Source organism: Diuraphis noxia, unplaced genomic scaffold (assembly GCF_037042655.1).
Source record: "Diuraphis noxia isolate RWA-SAM2 unplaced genomic scaffold, SU_Dnox_SAM2 contig0005, whole genome shotgun sequence".
NCBI classification, from domain to species: domain Eukaryota; kingdom Metazoa; phylum Arthropoda; class Insecta; order Hemiptera; family Aphididae; genus Diuraphis; species Diuraphis noxia.
The window spans coordinates 48629289-48654293 of NW_028301715.1; the positions used below are offsets into that span (position 1 = coordinate 48629289).

At 28.9% G+C, this 25005-nt stretch overlaps 1 protein-coding gene across 2 annotated transcripts in view; it reads left to right on the forward strand.

Annotated features, from left to right (window-relative positions):
• The window catches only part of LOC107173390 (uncharacterized), a 136538-nt gene that overhangs the window by 85914 nt on the left and 25619 nt on the right, over nt 1-25005 (forward strand). For both annotated transcript variants that reach the window (XM_015523911.2, XM_015523912.2), the window contains 2 exons: nt 7655-7681; nt 15395-15488. In XM_015523911.2, coding sequence (XP_015379397.1) covers nt 7655-7681; nt 15395-15488 — 121 coding nt within the window. The remainder of the gene's footprint in view (nt 1-7654; nt 7682-15394; nt 15489-25005) is intronic.

Below are 25005 nucleotides of genomic sequence, written 5' to 3' on the forward strand. Positions count from 1 at the left end.
ATACAAACATAATATTGTATTATATTCAGCAGCGCCGTAGCTGCCTGCAGGAGAGGACACTAAGGGCACGTGCCTTATGCCCTCCCACCGCGTATATCTATATAATAATTACAGTTATTTTTTTTTCATTCCTTTCGCACACAAAAGTATAAACACAATAATATAATATACCTACGATGTTTAGCAATATACTCACACACACACACGCACACACAATACACATAGAATAAATTATATAAATTCATATTTACACGATGTGATGAATGCGGTATGCCGGCATACGCACGCGTGTAATTTCATTTACAAAGTCTACGTATTATACTGCATTATATTATAAACTGCGGCGGGCATGATCAAAATACTTTCGAAATTGTATTTAATTATACTGAATGCAAAATACATCAATTTTCGTCGAATAAGTACTTATACAAGATAACATTACAAAAAGAGCTATATCATATTTTCAATATTTATGAACATGTAATCATATAATTATTATCTATATAGGTAGTAGGTAGAAACCTATGTTATTATAAATAATTTAATTTATAATAAAAAAAAATCGTAATACCTATCATAAAATTATGTTGCAACTACGATTTTAAGTTTGAAGAAATTGACGAATTGTGTTTCAATAATACTAAATTTGAAAAATGTTGATCCAAAATTGTATTAAAGGGTTTTTTTATTAATAGTTAGGTGAAGTTAAAAGTATAATTCGATACAAGTATTTAATATTTTCTATAAGATTATTATATCATCATTAAAAATGCTAAACCCATTATTGAATACACATAGTAAAAATATTAAAATACAATTTTTTGTACCAAGTACTTCAGAAAAAAACATTATGTAAATACTAAAATATAAGATACAAGTGTATTCAAAATACCTTGTAAGAAAATATTCTTTGTATGTATATTACTGGTAAAAAATCTCAAGTAAAAAAAAATTATTTATAAGTGTTTTTTTTTTTTTTGTAATATTCATATTCATAATCTCTATTGTATGACTCGATATCTGAAACTCTGTTATCACACCACAAAATAATGTAACTGTTGTTGAGCACCTGCACTTATCTGTAATAATATGTACCTAAGGTAATATTACCTATATGTGTATAATATACAATTAATTTTGTTACATAATTTATTACGTTCCACCGGTATATGTGTGTGTATATTCGTTATAATATATGTCATAGATACCTATACTGTCGAAATTATATATCGTTCGCCCGTGTAAGTGGAATAAAAACATGGACAAAACTTACAAAAGTTTCTATTATTCTATTTTCTGCAAACACATCCGGTACGATAATGCAGATCATTATAAACAGTACGTATTTAGTAACGTAATAAACGGGTGGTGTGCTAACCGGCTCGAAATCCTGGCAATACGATATACTTGCAGATACCTACCTATATAGGTACGCTTACGTTTCAAAATCCATTTATGTGTCCCAAGACAATTACCAACAATATCGAAATCGAGAAAGAAGATTAGATCATTACGACATTACCATTTACTGTTATATTGTTATAGCGCGTTAACGTATATTAGAAATTAGAACGCATATACATATTATCCAGTCGGCACTAGGTAATAATATTATTTTTTTCATATTATATTATTGTGGGTAGGGCATAGTCTTTAAGCCTGTGTCTTGCAGTATAAGCTGCTGACCTTAAAAATAATTGAGAGGTATTGTGCGGAAATTATTACTGAGCCTTATACGTCAATTTATACTTATATACAAGTGTCTTCAAAATAATTTCTTTTTTAACTATTAATAAATGAATCGATTTAATATTAACGAATTTCAGAAAAATGTTCGGTAGAAGCAGGAGAAATTGTGCTGTGACTTTTTTGGTTAGCAATACAAAGACTGCAGCACAATTTCTCCTGCTTCTACCAAACATTTTTCTGAAATTCGTTAATATTAAATCAATTCATTTATTAATAGTTAAAAAAGAAATTATTTTGAAATTGCTAACCAAAAAAGTCACAGCGATTACGTCGATTACGTATAATATGTGTGGATACGATACCATCATAGGTATATCTCCAAGAAGTGAATAAGGCTATATATATATATATATATATATATATATATGACCAGAGCACGGAACAAAAAAGCTCTCAGCAGAATTTCTGAAAGTATTTACTGTATCACATGATTTTGTGTACTTTTGCCCGACCAAGTTTGCCCCATTATTATATATATATTATTATCTTAACCACGAGTCACGACGGAAAAGTTTTTACTTATTACAATCCATATATATTTATAATTTGTCGTTATTTTATTTCCAAAAAATTCCTTCGTTATTTCTATATGAAAAATAACTTTTTAATGTCATGAGATTTTTCAATTTTTTCCCCGAACGCCGAGACCCTTTCTATAGGTAAATATATTACCACCAATAACTGAATCGATGGAAATAGTTGAAATAACATAATAATATACATATTAGGTACAGTTTCATCTCTGGACTGGATATCGGTAATCTATTTTAAATTCTTCTCCATCATGCCTTACATTCGATAATGTACCTATATATACATATCATTTTTGTGACGTATACCTAGCTGTTTATATATATATATATATATATATATATATATATATATATATATATATGTGTGTGTGTGTGTGTGTCATATATAATATGTACACTTCAGGTGACTACGTGTTTATGCGCCGCGTATTATATTCGATGTTTCGATCGTTATTGGCATATTATATGTATATATAGGTACGATGACGTTATGTAAAATTTCGTCGACCGTGTGCGCGAATATCGCAATTCTCTCTCCCCCGCGAGTTTGCGGTGTTCTTGAAAGCCTTATAACGTTCACGTACCCGTATTATAATAATATTTTAACATATTAAAATACGCGTGCGCCTGCCTAGTTTGAATATTGCGTAATCGCGATTCGCGAGGCGTCCCTATTTGCAGCCGACTCACAACTCGCGCTGCAGATAATAATATACGATATTTGCCGCAATTTATACACCACATATAATATACGATAAGTGGTATATACAGTGGCGTAACTATGGGGTAGCGAGGGGTAGCGGTCGTGACCCCAAACATTTTTATGGGGTGGCAAGAGTATCATTTTGTTACCCCAAAATTATTTATATAATTTAGTAAAAAAAATCCGCGTCAGTGTGTATTTACTATTTATTTATCTTTAAATAGTTATCAAGAAAAAAATACGTTATTTGTGAATTTTCGGGGTACCACACGATTGCGTACGATGTTTCTTTTTGAAAACACGATTGCGTACGTTACACGATTGCGTACGATCTACTGTGCATCGTTGCTAAATTAATGTTTTTATTTTTGATCAGTAAAATTTAAATTTTGGAAAAATGACTCAAGTTATGGTACCACTTAAAAATCTCAATTTTCGATAAATACCTATGTTATAATAATATAGTACATTAAATAAAATAATTAAATGTTAAAATAATATAATAAAAAATAGTTATTCAATAATAATAAAAAAAAAAATTATGGAAGTAACCCCTGTTCTATAAGTTCAAAGCAAATGGCAACAGTGCTTCAAAGCTGCAGACAAAAATCGTACGCAATCGTGTTTTACCGGAATTTTCGTGTTATAAAACTGTATAATAATAGTATAATGATAAGTATAATATAATAATAATATATAAGTATAATGATTATTTTAAAATAATTTAGGAGGAAATTATGCGTATAAGTGGTACTCATCACTCATTATGCTTATTGGAGAAGGTGAAGTATTTAAAAGTGTTTGTTACCCCAAATATTTGCTGTTAGTTACGCCACTGGGTATATAGTATGAAATATATATTATATACATAGGTACCCACTGCTGCATCGATCGTTCGTATAATATAATAATATCGTACGCGACGACGGTGTGTGTCACAACGCCTGGCTTTCTTCAATCTCTTCGAGATTTAAGTTTAATCGGGTTACCCATTCCGATGATTATTTCATGCCCTTGGCATCAATATAATACACATATGGTACCTAGGTATATGCGTAACCTGTATTATGTATAGGTACCCGTGACATTCGCATGCGTATCAAACTGCAGTATCCACGCGCGATAGATTTTCTCGTCGGACGTACCTATAAATAATATTATATTTTATTTATTATTGTAATAATATACGCGTACACGTCGTTTGTGCAGTGTGCGCGACGCTGCAACTGTTGTATACATATTATTTTATACGTCGTATTCAACACGTATTGGAAACCGAACGTTGAAAAATATTGTATCATAATATACCTTTGTATAGGTTATGTGATATTAAAAATATTTACAGAAACGTAAAACCACCTCCGGTAGGTATATATAGGCGCACTCGCGTATTTTTCGCGAACATAATATATACTGCGATATCTATATCCGATATGATTGATATGGAATATATGTAAACTTATATTTTGGTACCTATAAATTATAATAATAATAAGACGCACATATATTTAGGTATTTTATTATAGGTATTCGCCTATATAGATAATATAATATCATTTACTTTTATGACGTATAATATCTGACGTGATGTGATATATAAATTTATTTCATATGCGTCGTATTTATAATTTATATTATCACAACTATATATACGATTATTATTATTTTATTCCTATGGCGAGGTTAATTTTCACATATAGGTAGGTTAGGTTACCCTACACAAACAATAATATACAAGCAATATACGACCTGTATGACGTGTCGTGATATACATATTATATTCGTATGTAATGATATACATTTATTATATTAAAATGCAACAACATAATCGTATATTATTTTATTATTATATAGTGACTGTGCATTTGTGCATTTGCTATGGTAACGGTGCGTAAAGCATAAATCATATATATCCCATAATAGCGTAGTTAGATGCATTGTATTATTTTACTAAAGTATTTTTGTTTGTCAGTATTATACTATTATTATCTATATATATATATATTACATGTATATACTTTCGGTAGAACACGAAATTAAACTATTCGTCTGTCCTATTCTAAACCTGCCGTGCCTAATCATTTAATTAAGAACTATACAGTGAAACCTCTCCATAATAATAGTATATTATACCTAGAGGATACCATCATGCGAGAATTAAATTTAAAATTTATCCACAAACAGAGGTTTCATTTGATTTAAAACTGTTGTTTGGTCTAATCAAATTTTTTATCAGTTTTTTTATTTTATTCCATCCCGAAATATGTCATTCAAAAATAATCCCTATTGAACAAAAAAAATAACTTATATATATATATATATATATGAATAATTATGATGCCATTCTGACGTGTTCCTACCACTTGTCACTTAAGTCTTGAAGTCTATTAATCTCTACACGGTTTCAGATAATAAAACTTTAAATGCATCTCGAAAAAATGACATGCACTTGACGAATCAATTTTTTTAATTTTAAATGCGTTATAACTTATAGGTACTATTGTTTTAATATTGACAGTGGCATAAAATTTAATTTACTAAGACTAACAACACATTTACTTATATAATAATGTATATTGTCATCATTTTCAACATGTACATATTAAGTAAAGTATGTGTTTTTATTGAAGTACCAACCATCCTCTATATGTGACCATGTATATGGTTTGTATATAGTATTGATAATATATTAACAAATCGTTTTACTACATATTAGTTGTAAATTGGAATTTTCAGTATAAATTTAACATGTTTTAAAACAAATAACAGTATTAAATTATTAGAGCAAGTGAGTTATTGATATATATTAATGAGCCAGCCATATAACTCAACTATAATATTATTAATTTTCACTATTTCCATCGATCAAACTATTTCGATCGGTAATGGACGGTACTATATAGCGAGGTCGGGGAATGGCGGATATAGATATAGAAATGTGGTTTTTGAAGACTAACATATAATTTGAGAAAAAAAAAGTGCTTGAAGGACTATTACTATTCAGATGTTGTTTTGCTAACGAAAAGGAAATATCTCAAAAAAAAAAAAAAAAAAAAAATAGATTAGAATCATTATTCTATACTTACGTCTACTAACACAATATTATGTCCATATAAATAACAAATATATATAAAATATGTAACTCTCGTCGGGTTTAAATATATTTATTATTATTATGATTTATATCCTATGCTCTTCACCCCCTTAAAATAAACTTATATGACTGGGTACCCATGAAAAGACTATATTTAATAATATCTACACTTAATAATTTTGTCATGATATTATATATTGTAGACGGCATAATATATTATTATTATTTTTTTTTTTTAATTATCCCGCGGCAACTAAGGCCATTGGGAAGGGGGTAGTACTGTAGGTTTTTATGGAGCTGTAGGTTGGTCTTACACGTGGGTGACAGTTTTTGGTAGAATTTCTATTGGGGCACCCGTAGGTTTCTGCCATGCCCCGGAGTGGGGGATGGCGGCACTTGTTCTCCGGACACCGTGACTTGCCCGGAGAAAAATGCCGCCCGATGGTCGAGGATCGAACCCGGTCTGGCTGAGCCACAGCCGACGCGATAGACCACTCATCGGCCACCTCGTCCCAAATATAATATATTATTATAAGATTTCATATTGATATTAGGTAATAAATAATATGTTGGTACAAATAGAGAGTTGCTTGGAGAGACGTACAGCTGGTAGTTAATTTATCATTTTTTTTTTTTTTTTTAGCAATTTAGAAAATATACCAAATAATCATTAACAATAATGTACAGAAAATATTTACATTTTTTTTGTGTGGTATATTTTTATTCCTGATATGTAAAATTCAATTATAAACATTAAATATAGACTATAGAGTAATACGATTAACAGTCTACGTGACACGGAGTCACGGACTGTATTAAATAAATTATTACAATAATTATAAATTAATATTGTTTTTTTCGTAAAAAATGTGGTTCTAACAAACAATACTTGAATAAAAAACGTGTTTAAATTTGACGCATATGCGAGGGTGAAAATTTCACCGTGAAATCCATCGTATTTTATCTTATCAATGTCATGTTATTAAGACTTCAGTCTCACCAAAAATTCGAACAATTACACATTTGCACCGGTTTGTTCTATATGTAGAATACTAAGTATAGGTACTGAAGGCTATATGAAAAATTTACGAATTTCAATACAATTTGTGTTGGTATTTCAATATTCTATCACATTTAAAAAAAAAAAAGTAATATATGACGTGGTAAAATAAATATAATATGATAAAACCAACTTTCCTGCGTACTCTAAATTAAGACACATCTCATACTCTAATATTTGACATTTTTTTAAAATTTAAATGCATATACATATGTAAAACATCGCCTGGTACCCATCACCAACTTCCGTAGTAATTACTTTACTTACGTGACACTGATTATCAATATTCATTACAAAAGCATAAATCCATTGTAGTCTAGCAAATATGTCGAACATTAAATAATTTATTTTTGTACATTTCATAACATTTTGTGAAAAAATTTCGTACCATGTAGGTATTGTTATAGGTACTAGATACTAAGTACAATAATAAAAATAATAGCAATAATTGCGTAAATAAATATTGTTAAATTTCTGTTATTAGTATTAATATTTTTTTATTTTTTTATTTTCAGATCCAGAATACTCTTCCGAACATGTCGGTAAGTCACACACATTACCATATTTGTTAAATAACTAATAATATGTTAAAATGCATTAAATATATTATTATTATTATGCTATTACACATCTTCTCATACTAGAAATTATTATTTATATACAATAATATTTAGATATATTTACGAGTATGTAATCGATATTAGTTTTGATTCGCATGAATCATTTTACATTATTTTAGAAATATTTTTTATAAAAACAAATTAGTGTAGAAATATTACATAATTAAGTCTGGGCGTCCATTATAGATTGAGACAAGTTACTATCGAACCTATTGTTAAACGCTTTAACGTTAAACTCACTTTAACGCTCACAAATAATATGGCTTTCTATTGATAAAAGAATTTCAAAATCGGTTTAGTAAATTCAGAAATCACCGCACCTACAACCTCACAAACTTTACCTCTTTGTAATAAGTATAGGTTTAGTATATTTTTTGGTGAAAAGATGGCGCAACTAATACAAATACAATCTCCCTCTTCCTGCCCTCAGACAAAAATAAAATAAAAATTGGGTAATGTGGTGATACCCGGGAAAATATTTTTCTTACAACTCTGTGAAAAAATATTGGAAAAAAGTTAAAAAGCGTCGTCATAAAATGGGGACATAAAAAACGCCTATTCTTTATATATATATATATATGTATATAAGGAATAAGGATTTACACTAAATATAACTTAACCCTTAAATACTATATTTTGTTTAAATAAAAAAATGTATATAAACTTATTTCATGAATTATATGAGAATCCCATTAATCGACAATTTATCGATTCCAAATATTGTTTCCTAATCTTTAAGCTTGGAAAACTAAAAACGTTAAACTAAGGGTCTTTTATTAAAATTTTCTCTGTGATCCTAGTCTGATTGGTTGTGCCACTGCAGTTCATGAATTATAATTTTATTTATTGATGAATCATGCTTCGTAATCGTAATGCTTACTTTGATTGCATCTGACATGTTTACAAACAATACAAACATATTTTTAATAATCAGTTTATTGATAGGTACTTTAAAACATAACGCAAAGGTATTCTTGCAGGGAATTACAAATACATTACATCTAAACACTTAATCTTTCAATTTGGGATTTCTGTGACGCAGGTCGCAGGTTAAAAAAAACAATAATCTTTGATTTAATTTGTTATTATTCACATAATCAGTAGGTACCTGTGTCAATTATGTTTACATGTAATGTTAATTATTTAGTATTTATACTATTCAGTTTTATAGACTACGCAAATTGATACAACTTAATATATTTCAAACCAAATAATATACACTTGAGACAAGTATGGCGTTTGAATTTGTTAAGATTACGTATAAAATTAACATATCCCATACCTACTTTTAACTAGTTTAAAACCTATATTGGAGTTCGCTCAGCTATGGTACGTGCTCTAGTGGATTTTGATATAACTACTCAAACGAGGTAACCATCGACGACAGTCTACTAATAGCGAATTTGTAGATTAATTATTATAGTTATAATTATTATTAAATTATTTATTTATTAACTATTATGTACAATCACGATAATCTGATGGATAAAATAAACAATATATTTGTTGTAAAAATATTATTCTAATAGAAATTGTATTTGATAATTAATGATTTTTTGTTGAAAATCGAAAATAATTCAATTAATCTAATTTAGCATCTTTGATAAATTTGTTAAAACTTATTAGTTATAACTACCATATACATTATTCAATGAATATAATATGATATCAGTGATCAATATATATCACAAAAAAATCAACCAATCGTTTCAAAAAAAGTGTAATAAAAAAAAAAATATGGAAAGTTAAATATAATTATAAAATTGCATTTTGTGACTTCATAATTATTTTATAAAATTGTAATTTAATTTTGTTTTTAATCAGGTATCTATAACATAGAACCTGTCAAGATTTCTATCATACCTACTAGCACAAAAGCTTAAGATTGATTTTTTTTTAACTGCCTATGGCATCTCTTTATTTAAACGACTAAAGGCTTAAGGTTGATATGGACATTATACTGTTTAACGGTATACTTGAAATAATGACATAATCTATTGCTTAAAATATGAAATATTATTTAACTCTTTACGTCATTCTCTAGAAAAACACAGAATTTACAACAAAAAAAGGAATCATAAATAACAACAAAGAATACATTTTAAAATCGGTGAGTAAGCACCGCGATTTAAATAATTATAGTAGTTATAGATGTTTAAATACCTAAGTTTAATTATCTAAAACGTCATCAAATTGTTTTATGTATTAAGTGTGAATACATATAAACATGACATTTACTTACCTGTACAGTTATACGCATCAGAATATTATGATATTATGTATGTATATATATATACGAGTATATATACTCAAAATCGTTGGTAATTAATCAACTGCATGTATATTATATTTTAAATTATTACTTTGTCTAGTCTTTTTAAGTTAAAACATTTACATTTCAACAAAATCATTATTCAGCTGTTGCTCGATCCATCCTTATGATATAAGACAGTACATGACGTGTATAACTATCGGAAAATGTATTTATAATCTTAAAAACATAATTTCATATATTTGAAATTCGAATGTAATCCGTATATCAATTTACAAAATTTTTCTTTAGTCGCAATCTACATTCCCAATATAACTAAATAAAAAAAACACAACAAATAAATTTGAATATAATATGACACTTGTACAAATCACACTAAAAAAAAAAAAAAATAATAATAGAAATTTTATTTCAAAACAAATGTCATTTTTTAATTACCTAGGTATACTTACAAGTACATTGCAGATATGAGATAGGTATAGTTAAATTGTTCTTATGTCTTTTGTTTGGCATCTATTGATTACAACTGTGTTTGATGTACTTTAAAATAACTATAATAATATATGTATACTTAAATATTTGCTCTTTAGGCTATCCAATTATCATAATCAGCTTTTTAATGATTGTTCAAGTTTAGTCATTATTATACTCAATTTCATTATTACTTCAAATGATAAAAAACAATTAATGAGTAATTGAATATTCCAGGCAATTAATATTATCTATAATTGAACAACGACAAAAGATAATTGCATATGCATATAATCATTATAGTTCTTAGTATTACAGTTATCAATGTTATCATCACTCAGACCCATATGTTGTAAAACTCTTCATTAGGTGACAAAATATCAACCACAAGTAATTATTACAATTATTGTATATTAAAATTTGTAATAATCATATAGTTTATATGATACCTAGGCATGTAAAAAAATAAGTAACTAATTGACAGTCTTATAAAATTGTAATTTAAAAGAGACTATCTGAGTTGGTTTTATTTTATTAGAGATTGTAGTGTAATAATGCGTTTAATTATAGTCGTATACCTACGTATTTGTTCAGTTAAAAAAGTTTACATTTTCAATTTAAATTAATTTTTTTCTTTGTATGTGAAGCACTTAAATGAATTGGATTTAATTTACTTAATTTATTTTTCTGTCAAACTACTTTCACGTTCTTCAATTACTTGTTACATTTATGAGAACTATTTTTTGGTCTTTGACCAAAAAAGACGTAGGAACCTATACATATTTTATTGTAAGCTGCATACAATATACACTATAACGTCATTATTATTATTTATAACCTTATATTTTTTTACGTGTTGGTATAGGAAGTTATATAGTTTTTAAATTTTTTTTTATATTTATTACTTACATTATGTAATTGTAAATTTGTAAACTTAACCCCCAAAGACCCCCCCTAAATCTTAAACGTTACAACATATATTTTGTTTATTAGTTTTATTACCTAGTGATAAATTATTTTAATAATTTGTTCCAAGTTTTTAATGCGATACATTACACAAATACAATACAGTAATATAATACCTATGTCCTATACAGGCTGATTCTTTTATCAAACAACACTCATTATTTCAAAAACTATTGACTTTTTTCAAAATTTTAGATCCATCTTGTTCTAGAACTATATATTTTTTAAATATTTTCACCCTTATATTTATCAGGTAAACCATTATTAACTTTTGATTTACAAATGACAACCTGCTATACTTAAAATGTCATAAACTAAAAAGGCTATTTTTTCAATGAATTTTCACGTTTAAATTTTCAATTTTCGTTAATCCGTTTACAAGATATAGCCCCCCAAAGTTGGGTAGTTTTGGGTGGCGTTTGTGTGTTATAGGTGTATGTTAGGTGGTATTTACACACCAACACCATATAAGTGTTGTTTGATAAAAGAATCACCCTGTATACAGTACACTACAAAGTTGCGATTTTCGTTTAATTCACAATAGAGATTATGAATGACACTATAAGTGAAGTTAATCCGTCTATATTCGTGCACAATAATCATTGGAGGATACCGACGTAATGAATTACTTCTGTAACACAATACTAGTTCGCCAAAATTCTATAAAATCTCCGTATACCTATATATACTAGGTAACTGCAGTATAAATAAGATTAGTAAATAGTCTGCGGATATTCTAATCCTCCCATTTCGAACCTGGCTTACAATAATCTCCCTGAAAATCCACCCTGTCGTCTAAAGAGGAAATTGTGAAAAATGCCTCAGGGCTTAACTACTCACTAGAATCCCGTTAATGTATGGACCAATAGAATTTACACACATGTAGTCAATTTATAACCTTTTTTTCATAATTTTCAACACTTATGCTTATTGTGCGTAATTTTCTACACAGATTGTAAATGTATTTATATTTTCGAAATAAATAAACGTATATTTGTTCATATAATGCATTTCAATATTTTACAGAAATTATAAATCTAATAATAATTTTTTATTGCTTAACTAAAATTTATTGTTTTTTTCCTCTTTATAAAAGCATATTATAATTGCTTATCATTTAAAAATAATTTAACTTCGTGTTTGTTATTTATTGCAGTTCGAGGATGGATTTATTTAAACTCGTCGATAACTATTAATGGTTAAACTGGCCAACCTACCTAGTATTTGTAATGGTACATATGCATAAAGCATGTAACAAGTTATTACATTGTTGCATAGAGGTACCTAATGCAACGATCACATTACTAATCATTTCTTTATACTTAGATATTAATTTCAATAGTTAAAACGTGAGATAAAATCTCGATGTTATTATAAGATATTACAATTGATCCATTATATTTGATATTATCAGGATTAAAATAATTTATTTATGGTGATGGAACGCGTCGAAAGGCGTATACGACCTGATGTCTTAATATCAAAATAATACATGATTTATTGACATAATGACATCGATATGATTCATACTGTTTTCATTTAAACCTATAATTCGTGTGTATATATATAGGCTATATAGCATATATGTACAAATGATTATAAGTCATTCTCTTGAATTAGAAATAAAGAAGAATAAGCAACTTTTTATTCATAATAAAATTTCTATACTTTTAGATAATAACAAAATTGATAACAACATATGATTAATTACATTTTTTGATATCTAGAATATTATTTACTTAAGATTCAGTATAGATATATATACCTATTACCTAGGTAAACTTTAGTATAATAGTATACGTATCGAAGTAGTATTGAATTTAATTTATACATTTTTATTGCAATGGATATCTAAAAAAATAATAATAATAATAATACTAAAATTATTATAATTACAGTTTTTATGTAAGTACTTAATTATAGTTTTAACGCGTAAATTAATTAACACTCGTTTAATCATAATTAATATAGTTAATATATAGTTCGTATTTCACACAATAAATTGTACAAATGTATACAAAACAATTCAAAATATTTTATTATCAAAATGTGTTGAGCACTTACATTAAAAAGATACTCTTGCAAACTCTACTCCATATACAAGTATATAACTGAATTTTACGCCCATCATACTGAATATGCAAATAAGTATAATATTACTCTTAAAAACACAATAAAGTCTTTTATTATGACTTTTGGACTGCACCTTTGAATAATAGAACATTCAAAATATCTAACTTGAAACGTTGTTTTTCCATTCCACAAATGTTTGTTATATCATAGTCATTATATAGTATATATTAGTAGTTTCCTACTACACATTAATACTTCCTGTATGAGCTGTCTAGTATTATAATATTGTGTATTAGTAAAATTAAAAAATCTCATTAAATCCCATTAAATCCCATTATATATACATTAACATGAAATAATCAATTTTAATAGCATGCATAATATTATGACCATAGATCGTTTGAAATGAAACTGTAGTATTACACCTATATAATAAAACACATGTGTTACATTACATATATTTACAACCTACCAATCCATAGATAACTGTTATATTATACCAGTTATTATGGACTATTCTACCTAATCACGATCAGTAGGTGGTGATCCTCGAACTCATAACCTCAAAATAATTAATGTCACTGAAATATCGTTGAATAATATAATAGATAAAAAAAATATATATCTAATCATTAATTAAAATTGATATAATATATAACGTACATTCAGTATATACCTATACCGATAGCGCAAACGCACATGCCGTAAAAACGATATTGAAATGTTTTAAATTTCAGACCCTCCGGCTCAATACCCTCGATAAGATTGTTAGCTAAGTATATATATACATTATATTTAGTAAAAACTAAAATGTATGATATCTAGTTGTATGTGAAACTGCAGTGAAAGAAACAAGCGTACAACAGGCACGTATAGCGTCACGTGGGCCTAAAAAATGCTGAACATTGTATTATTTTTATTTTTTCTTAAACATAACACAAAACCATCGATGAGGCAATCATCGAAATAACACAAATCAAGGTTCCTAACAATTGATGCATTTAGTGAACCAACTATATACTTGTATAAATATGTATACTTCGAAATATCTTTTAAATTATTACATTTTGATCATAATTCCAGGGGCATACGAGTATTAAAATGTATAACTTTAAAATAACGATTAAACAACGACACAACGTATAATTGTAAAAAATATGATTTCGAATGAAATCATAGGGATGAGAAGCCCTGAATAATGTGCGTCTGGCAGTACATATATATGCAGACAAAGCGCGTGAGAGGTGGGAGACAGAAGAGACGAAGTTAGTGACCTGCGGAGAAGAGTCGATGATCCCGTCTGCGCCATTATATACTAACTAAGGAAAAAATGCATAAAGAACTTATTTTAGCCCCAAGAAACGTATATTATAATATAAATATTTCACATACGTAAATACTTTTTTTCCCGAGGCAAACCACTATATATCTTCAAGTATACACGTTGCCGGATACAACTGTCGACTAAACATGTATAGTGAAGTGATTAACAATGTTTTTATCAAAACTAAAATATTATAATATTTTAAATTATTCGCAATTATCGTCAGTAAAAATTATTGTCAAATAAAAAAGTTATTTAACGATTGGGTTTCACATAGCAAATTTCACGCTGAATGTATGATGAGTATTTTAATATAGGTTGTATATTATTATAGATAAAATAGAATAGGTAAACATGCTCTGACCACAATCTATGCTATTTGTAGCTTTTTCAATAATACAAAATCATATTTTATTCGATTATTATTTAATCTCACGTGTTTTTTTGATAAGACTTAATCGTTAATCGTATAGTAATTATAATAATAAGTGTAATAATAATTGTTCTGTGATTTTTTTTTCTTGTTCAGATGTTCCAAACGAAGGAGTGTACATGGTGTGCGGTGTCCTCATCGCCATGGTGCTCGTCGCTGTGATAATTGTAATCCTAGCAGTTACTATAAGGTAGGTTGAAAATGTTATATACGCATATACACATTGTGTTATTTGTCTCTTCGAAAAGTGCTTTGGTCTGGCGATATAGCGAATATTTACAGAGAACAAGGGTTTATTATAGTACTTAGAGAGGAAACATTCAGGTTGCGGCGCCGGACGAGACCCGTACTGGAGATCCTTGAACCTTAAGAAATCACACACACACGCACGTACATATTTACAGGCATATACACTCATACACACACACACAAACTTTGTTCTTTGTTCAATATAGATGATATATATATATATATAAATTTACTGCGTTTAACCCAATGCGCACCTCAATGAGTGCATATACGAATCCATTTACTATGATATACTATATATATATATATATATATATATATACACAGGCATATAGCCTACAATATTATGTATGTAAACATGTGTTCGATTTGAATGCAAAATTAACGTTAACATTTCAAATCGCGAGGTCCGGGAGAAATCGGGTCAGACTAATAATTTTCCGTACAAACCAGGGTCGGACCGGGTTATCCGCGGATGGTGCAGCGCATAATCGTATAAATTCATCATCCAATTTATATATATTTATAAGTAACACTTATAACAGGCGAAATAAAAAATTTAAATCAGATGATTCGTATACGTTTATAAAGTAAATAATATAGGTACACGTTGTCGGATATGGATGAGCGTCAGTCGTGTATCACGTGGCACACCAGTCACATTACAGAGAATTCTTATAATGTACTGTTGTAAAAAATAACGTTTATATTATTATCAAATCGAATTTTCCTCGGAATTTTCTAAACAAAACTTTTTTCTATTATTTTTTAGTGATAACTTTTAGAAATTTGATCGGTTTAATCTCCGACACGTAATTATATAGATATTATTGTATGCATTAGAAATTAGGAAGTTCAAAGTATTCAAATTAATTTTGATATTTAGTTGACGAATTAAAATACAATTTATTGTGATATATTTATAAAGGTAAAGTAGCTTATATTATTTTTATTTAGGTAATTTAAAAAAATATATTATATTGTCTTCTGCGTTTTTATATAATATAATTTCTAGCAGATGATGCAAACGCGGACTATATTGCACACGATTGTCTCAGAATTAAAATTAATCAATTCTATATAATTTGTTTAATAAATGCGTTTCACAAACGTTTAAATAAATTGCTTGGTGATAAAAATATACTAGAAAACATTTGATTGTTTTATTCGAATAATAAAGGCTTTTCTGTTAACGTCAACGTCTCTTGATACAATATGGCCCTGATCAGGTGACAACAAACCATATTTTCTTATCAATGTCAGGTCGTTTAGGCCTTGGAAATGTAATTTCGGAAATGAATTCTGATCTGATTCTATATTATTTATGAATGATCACGATATTTTGTTTTCTAGAGGTCTACCTCTCTAATGTTTGAGTATTCAATGTTTTTCATTACATTGTAAATGTCACCGTGATTGACATTTTGGCTACAGTACTCCATTCACCTTGAAAACTTATAATATTTTTTCAATATGCAAACACGACCACGAACGTTATCTGCAATATCAGGCTTATCGATAAGTGTTACAATGTAATAATATTTATATGCGGATATACCTAACAGGAATATTTTAGTGTGAAATCATATAATGTTATTATTGTTTTACCTATAGACTATAGTACCTAGTACCTACCTTTATAACTAGGGACATTTGATTTCAATTTTTATACATAAATGTTTTCCTTACATTGCACACATCGGTTTTACTATAGTTGTAATCAACTATAAATCAAAACATCGTAAATAATATCGTTAATTACTCGTTCGATTCAAAGTTTGTTGAAAAAAAAGTTAATTCCTATTTCCTACACGCTACAAGTGTAGGAGTAGGACGCAGGTATAGTGCCAATGTGGAAAATATAAAGTGGCAACATCGACTTCGAGGAACTGAAATATTATGTAATTTATGTTTAACTACTGCTCGATTAATGCATTTCAATTATATTATGTACTACATAATATATAATATTAATGTATAATTCGCATGCTGTGGAGAAATTTTATTCTTGTTTGATTCCGGATAGATTTCTAGCCACTGATGGACGATTTCTCTTAGTTCAGTGAATTTGATATTCAATTCTTGATGATTTGCTTATGGTTTAAATACAAAATAAATTTAATAATCTCTCTATCTGTGTATAAAAATGGATTGCTGTCTGTTTTTTTGTGTTTTATGCATTCCTAAACTGATGGACCGATTGCGACGAAATAACCTTATGGACAGAAGAAGGTCTAAGTTAAAAAGTGATAGTCTCTACCCGCGGAGGTGCTCAAATAGACATTTTGAGATTTACGATGGACATTTTTGCTTATAGATGGTTGCTATTAGTTTCAATAATAATAATAATAATAATAATTAGTGCGAAAGAAATTATTATTCCTTAATTAGTTATTATTTGTTTTCTTGGCACGTGCGTCTATATGACATTAAAAGTTTTTATTGATATTTTGTGCGTTTTGTTTTTTTTGTTATAACGCTATTTCTATGCTGTTATGCCTCCCCAAAAAAAAATCGATCGGTAGTTCGAATGAGAAATTAGTAATTTGTTATTAGGTACCAATTTTAAAAATTGTTTCACCTTTACAAAGCTAAATTAAATAATATTATGATTGACTATTGTTTTAGTCCTGTACTTTATATGTGACTGTGTTAAAAAAATTTTTAATGGAGATTAAATCTTCAAGAATTCGTTGCGGTTATAGTTTTGAGCATGGCTAGCCGGGTATTAAACACAAATTTTGAATCGTATAGAGACATATAGAGTTGGTAATTTTAACGGGCAACAAAGTGCACGGGGATCAGCTGTTATATATTATATATATATATATAATATCAACAATGTTTTCTTTGATTTTGATTTGAATGTAGGTAGTTAAGAGGACGTGATACCCGCATGTGTTGTCTCTGTCTTACAAGTGCATTGTATAGTAAATTTTACGTTCAGCAGAACACGTGTAGCTCCGTTTGCTTAAAAATTAGAGTGAATTGACCTCTTATAAAATTTAAAGGTATGATTGTTATCTAGTCAACCTCATATGCTTTTTAATATATTTAAATTTTAAAAGAAGTTATGAGTATTTTAAGATGCACAAAAAATTCAGAATTTTAAAATACTCATAACTCGCTTTAAATTTGATATAAAATAAAAAGCATATGAGGTTGTCTAGATAATAATCTTACCTTTAAATTTTATAAGAGGTCAGTTCACTCTAATTTTTAAGTTAACGGAGCTACACGTGTTCTGCTGAGCGAAAAATGTACCATGTTACGCATTTGTAAGACGGAGACAACACATGCGGGTATCACGTCCTCTTAATAGTTATGATTGCATTATCATTTTATTTTTTGCTCATGATTCGCTTTCCTTATTTAATATATAGGTGCCCATATTATCCCGAATCAAAAACAAAATATTATCTACCTACTATTGCGTGTCAGTAAACAGATATTATTGTTGTAATTGAATTAAATAAACTGTTATAATTTTACTAGTAACCTATTTCTATCGTTAGGTTAACTTGACTTGAATACGAATTTTTTGGCAACATATTTTATCTCGAAAATATGTTTCAAAAAGTACGTCAGTATGCACGTGTATACGGCCGATTTAAGCAAACGGGGGTTGCCTAGGTGAACCATGACGTCATTACTTACTGAGTGGATCGATGCTCGGCATGGTACCCATATTTGACCAAAACTTTTAGCCATTCGAATTCAAAAAAGGGTCTGTTTTTTAAGGAATATCATCCGATAGATGAATGAAGTTTTGAAAAAAGTAGATTTAACACATTTTCGACGAATATATTATATTAAGGTATAATAATAAAAATAATAAATCAATAAATAACTTTTAAAATAACGTTTATATACTGAGTAATAATTCAACAAATATCTCTAGAAATTGATTATAATGGTATTATGTATTTCAATCACTGAAACGAGTAATACTGTATTTCTTCTTTTGGAATAGTTTTCATAGATACTTAGATAGAACTATACCCATCATATCCTTATGTCGTATAGCTATAAGATGCTGTTATTAGACAATTATAATTTTAATATTATCAAAGCCGCGTGCCGGAACTTCTCAAAATTAAAGAATACAATTAACACTATTTATCATGCATTTAATTATTAAATCGTGATTCATTGTAAAATTTCATGATTTCAATATAGCCAGTAAAACTATAATGTACAATACGTGGTCGTATATTATAATATAGGTACGTTTGTTTAGTCGACAAATCTCCATAATGTAACATTCAAAAGTGAATATCACGTCAATGTCAAAAATGATCGCGAAACACTTGTACTTACTTTAATAGTATAGGTGAAAAATAATTACGCTATATACCTATTACGTTATTATTTAATTAAATCACGTTGTGTATAATATGATGTATAAGTAATTATAACTTAGAACACGCACACACACACACACAAGTAGGTGTGAATATTGTATGTGTGTTTGTATGAGTCAATCAAAAATTCGATTATAGGAATGAGAATTTCTATCATACGATGATTTGCATACTTAGACGTTATGTTATGGGCGAGTCAGTTTGACTCCAAACAATTGACACCGTTTTTTCCTTTTAAGTTAAAAATGTTAAAACATTAATTTTATTTTCCTCTTGAAAAATTATTGAGTGATGGGTACACTGTGTGTAGTACATTCATAATGGAAGTTCTTTTTATGTACCAAAGTCACAATTTACAGGCACATTATTTGTATTTATTTTATTAATAGTACAGATCGCGGTAGCCCAACGATATCAGCCTATTATACCATGTATTATGTAGATACATAATATGGATATAACAAAATTACATATTATTATACATAAATATTAAATAGTTATAAAAAGACAATCATGATATTATAAAGATTTTGAACTTTTAATAAATATGCCAGTAACTGACATTTTATTTAAATATCAAACCTATTACCACTATATTATTATGTTGCCATTTTAATTAAAATAAATTTTCTTGACAAATATCTAACATCATCAAATAATTGATATGATTACTGTCATAATTTCATTCGGACTTAAAAAATCCCTATATCAAATATATATTTATTTTTTATTATTTTTAGTGAGACGGTTATACTCGGAATATAACGTATATGGTTAACATAATATATTGTACTGCTGTTTTAGGCTTTAACGTTACGTACACTAAAAATACTTATGATTTTATAATATTTGTAAATCTATAATATATTTTTTTATTCACAGTATAAGATCTATATAGATACCAAGTTAAGATACACAATTAGTATAGTGCGTGTTAAGGTTAGGATGCGTAATGCGTATTGGTATTAATTAATCACATTAATGAACTAAAATAATAAGAAAAATAGCTTTGATTATTTGAGCAATCATCCATTATAATGACACTCGTGGATGAATCTTTTATTTTAATTTTACCTGTAGTGAACCTAGACTGGTGTGAATGGGGTGGAGGGGTGGAGGAGGAAGGTAAGGCAAGAAATTCATGATAATATCTAATTAAAATCGTAATTTTTCAGAACGTCAATTCTTCTATTTTAATGTTTCGATGTTTTTAAACATAATAAACAATCAAAAATAGCTCAACGTGTTGTAATTTTACAATGTCTTCATGATTTGTCAGTAATATTTTCTTAAAAAGATATGTTGTCGAGTACACCGGCTTCAACTTATTTGTATATAGGTGATAATACCTATTGGCTATTACCTATTTAGCGTAGAAAAAACGATAATAGTCAAAACTGAAGTAAAAACACTTCGTAAAACCAATAACATACGCATTCCTCTCTCCGCTCAGATTCTAAAAAATGTGGTACGATTTGTTTTGATATACCTAATAATATATACCGACTGGTTTTTTATTTTTATTTTAATACGTCAACTTTTTATTATATATATATATACGACGAACTACTATATATAGGATCGTTATATTATTACCTATTATACGATGATCGTGCAGTGTAGATATAATATGTAGGTATACCTCCTATTTATATGGAAACGTTAATAACATACAATATATTTACATAATTTTGATATAATATATCCTCTGCGGCTCTAAAATTACGTCGATTAAATCGAATAATAATAATAATAACAAACACAAAAATGCTTAAATATAATAATATTATGCATATTACGGTGATATATTATATTTAAAACACTGTTGCAATGTGCGCTCAAACTACGTTTTGAACAAGGAAACCGTCCGTCCTGTTGCATTGCATTAAATGTATAGATATTTATTAAATTTATATGTATTATTTACGCGTATTTCATTTTCATATACGATTGAAGATGAATGAAAAATATGAAACAGCCCGTACATTATAATACCATATAATAAAATTGTGTACTTTTGCACACGTGCAGAGTGCGCGTCCGGAGCGCAATAATTATTCTAAACGCGTCGCGAGCAGAGGCTGTGCAGGACACGACGTATTTCTAAGGGTCCTTGTGTCACGTGCATAGCACACAGTGCGATACGCCTTTTTAACATTATTATATTATTATCATTATTACTTTACTCTGGCGGAACGATGAACCGTTGGCGCCGACGGAATGAACGTTGGCAGACTCGAATTAATTTGCATTCGGAGGGACCGCTCGCCCGAAGAACAAACGGGTCATGGCGGGCGTCGTCAGGCCGCCGCCGCGTGAACAGCACGATGACTATTATTATTATTACTATTGCTATTTATTTCTACTATTATTATTATTACTATTAATATATTGTCTCGTACGTGTTACACGTCGCCAACCCATGTATACACACTATGCGCGCCTTATACCCCACCCCCACCGCGAACCGCCACGCGCACACCCCGTCGACACTAACTCCACCACCACCACCCGCTGCTCTAGAAACGAGTAACATTGTCTGATTTTTTTTTTATCCCTCCATGCGTGCCCTTGTTTTGTCCTCGGACTGCATACGGTGACGGGCCTATACATAATAATAATATACCCAAGTACAACATATATGCGTACATGTCAATCAAAGTATCAGTGCAATGCGTGTAATAATAAAATTAATATATAAAATTCAATTTTGTTGCTATACTCGACAATTCTATCGGTACGCGAACACGGTCGTCACGATAGTTTCCGACGCATTTGAATGATTCTCTCAATCTCCCCCCCCCCTCATCACACACACACACACACACGCACGTCAAAGGTCAAGGGTGGAGGGGAGGGGATTACCTATGTATAAAGGTGCGTGTTCTAGCAATCCTTCAAATTTTTTTTTAAAATCCGCACTTTTCACTCAAAGAAATAATGATGAAAAAAAAAATTCATTGCACCTCCTCTCCACTTCCTACCAACAAACCGACCCAACAGTGTTGGGCCAACACGCATCGAGGCAATATTATATACATATATACTTAGTCCTTATATATACATTTATAGGTAGGTACATTTAATAATATATAACATAACAATCGATTATATTATTTCGTTCTACGTCGTATATACAATCTACGACCTAAGTATATAAAATATTATTATTTATTCGTTTTGAGCAAAAACACAACCTGCTGCAGCTATTATAATAATATTATTCTTAAATGGACGTTTATTTGTTTTTAAATGTCTAAAAAAAAAAAATCTAATCGACACTTCGAGCGAATTTCGAACAATTATTAACGTCCCAGCTTATAATGATATCAAATACCAGCAAAATTACTCGGAGCAGTGCAGGTTAGGTTAGGTTAGTCATATATTATAATTTATAGCTAAACACATTTCCGCTACAGATAAAATAATATTGTACAACAATTCCAATCAACCTCAAACTTCAAAGTGCAGGGAATAGACTGCAGAGGTTCTCAAGCTTGTCTTGACTCATCACAGCACCGACTTTAGTCATTATCTAAAAACCCGGAGGCACCCTACAGCCGACTTAAGGTTTTATTTAGCAGTGCTTAAGTGCCATAAGCATCATCATAAACAAAAGTAGTAAGACGTATAGGCATATGCAAAAGACGGCATTTCTTCGGTGGTAAGCAGGACGTATTTGGGGTAATATGTTGATACTTAGACTACAAAAACGAAAAATATTTTTATTTTGCCTGTGCATACATTTTGTATAGAGCCGGCCGTGGTGGCCATAATAAATAATAATGTGGCTATACAGTTGATGTGCGTTCGTTGAAAGATAGCACATTATAATTGATAAAAATTAAATAAAGCCATTTTCTCCTTAATGCTGCAGCAACCCTCGTGTTGGTATAGGTTTTGCCAAAACTGTTCGTCAAATCGCGTGTTTTGCGCATCACACGCGCGGCGAAATAAAAATATTGCGTCATCATAAGCGTTTTATTTCCTCGTCGACTGTTCGGCTGCAATTTAAACCCTAAACCAGTGTTTACGCCAAAAAAGTCTTTTAGTTATAGTTTTTTTATTAAGCGTTTGTTATTCGTTTGCCACACGGTTTGGCTGTCTTTGTCAGTGCCGACTGTGGTCGCACTTCTTATAAAAGCGCCTAGCCGACTCAAATGAGAATATTTATTTTTAAACAGCTCGACATTAAGCACTCACGATAAAAAGTTTTGTAAAAATACAAAGAAAAAATTGTAAAAATATCGGTTGTCCACTTTGAACAATTTACAGGAAAAAAAACACGATTTCGTTGGCACTGATTAATCACGTATATACAAACCAACACTCATTGTTTATCTTAAATTCTAAACAAAAATGTATTCTACAGTTAAAAATTCCTAAACATAATTTTTAATCATTAATAACTATAGGTACTTACTATTACGAATTGTGTACGCTGTACACAGTATGTGTCTGTCATTGAAATCCATTAAAAAACAGTTTTATTCTTTCTATAGCGAATAAAAGTTGAGTACATTTATCGATACGTTTGCAACAATGCTTCAGCGTTCTAGTATATTACTATAATGCTATAATATACGTTTGGAAAACCGAATTTAAAGTTAGAACGAATGACCAAATAAAAATCTACAAACCTAGTTTGAATGTTTGAACTTTTCGATTGCCTAATAATATTACATATTCACAAAATATTTTAATAATATGTACATAATATACAATAATATGTTCATTCAACGTTTAGGTGGTAGGTAATAGTCTTTGAATTACATTCGCTAAGTATATAAGTAAGAAATTATTCTATTGTCAATACATGGTTATTTGTATTGACTTTAATACAATAATAAATAATTCGATTTAAAACGATGATTATACGCATATTGTATTTACATAATACATATATCATTAATGCAATTGACTCTATTGATGAATTTGATCAATTATTATATAACATTATAATATCAGAATATTATAATTTATATTGTAATAAAGAATTCAACAGAACGTTATAATTTCATAAAAAAAAACGCGTATTTAGTTCTTGTTGCACATTGCTCGTTAATTATTTCATTTAAATAATACATTACACAC